Source organism: Egretta garzetta, unplaced genomic scaffold (assembly GCF_000687185.1).
Source record: "Egretta garzetta isolate BGI_Z169 unplaced genomic scaffold, ASM68718v1 scaffold581, whole genome shotgun sequence".
In the NCBI taxonomy this organism is placed as follows: domain Eukaryota; kingdom Metazoa; phylum Chordata; class Aves; order Pelecaniformes; family Ardeidae; genus Egretta; species Egretta garzetta.
Genome location: NW_009258623.1, coordinates 1 through 758, shown reverse-complemented (window position 1 = coordinate 758; position 758 = coordinate 1). Strand labels below are relative to the sequence as shown.

General features: G+C 61.3%; 1 protein-coding gene across 1 annotated transcript; it reads left to right on the top strand.

Moving 5' to 3' along the window:
- Nucleotides 1-92: 92 nt before the first annotated feature.
- On the top strand, nucleotides 93-644 carry LOC104134641 (small cell adhesion glycoprotein). Its single transcript, XM_009648219.2, has 3 exons — nucleotides 93-135; nucleotides 301-375; nucleotides 472-644. Exons 1-3 carry the CDS (start codon nucleotides 105-107, stop codon nucleotides 642-644), a joined length of 279 nt encoding a protein of 92 aa, XP_009646514.1. The 5' UTR covers nucleotides 93-104.
- Nucleotides 645-758: the final 114 nt, after the last annotated feature.

Here is a 758-nt window from a genome sequence, read left to right as displayed (position 1 = left end):
GCGACGGCGCCCTTCGGGGGGGTTGGGTAGGAATTTATCACTTTTATGCCTTTTTTTGGTAGTTCTGAAGGACGCCAACCCCTCGCCCAGAAGGAGCCGATGCCATGGAAGGAGCCCAACCCCCTCTGACCGCAGGTGAGCGCCCCGGCACAGCTTCGCCGGGCTGAGCATCCCGTAAAATCCTCGGCAAGACCTCGCACGGGGCCACCGCGTGCCCCGTCCAGCTAAGCCTGGCTCAGCCAGGTCGGGATCAGCCTGGCTCACCTTCTCCCCTCTCCTTCTCCGGGTTCGATGAAGAAGAGCTGACAACCCCCTTCCTGAAGAAGGCTCACACCCCACCTCTCCATGAGGACGCCAACACCGTGGTCATCGCAGGTAGGGGCTCTCCGTGCCGGATCCACCCCGGTTACCGGCGCGGTACCGACCGCTGGGGGCTAAACCCCGCTCCTCTCTCTGCCCGCTCCCCGGTAGTTGTCATCACCCTGGTCTTCCTCACCCTGCTGACGGTCCTGGTGGTGATCATCATCTACCTGTACCGAAACAAGGGCAGCTACCTCACCTACGAGCAGCCGGCGGCGGAGCCCGAGGCCTCGCTGCAGATGGAGGACGCTCCAGCCAAAGAGAAAGAGGAATATTTCATCTGAGCCCCCGGCTCGGGCGCACACCGCTCCGACGCGCTCGGGTCGCGCCTTCCCTCAATTCCCCACAGTTTGGGGGGGTTACAAGCTGCTTTTTTTTTTTTGCCTTTTTTTTTTTTT

Bases quoted from the DNA above. Each gene is read 5' to 3' on its own strand.
- LOC104134641 (XM_009648219.2), top strand. From the start codon at position 105: ATGGAAGGAGCCCAACCCCCTCTGACCGCAG. The intron at 136-300 runs GTGAGCGCCCCG...TCGATGAAGAAG, and splicing joins CCAACCCCCTCTGACCGCAG to AGCTGACAACCCCCTTCCTG. The intron at 376-471 runs GTAGGGGCTCTC...GCTCCCCGGTAG, and splicing joins CAACACCGTGGTCATCGCAG to TTGTCATCACCCTGGTCTTC.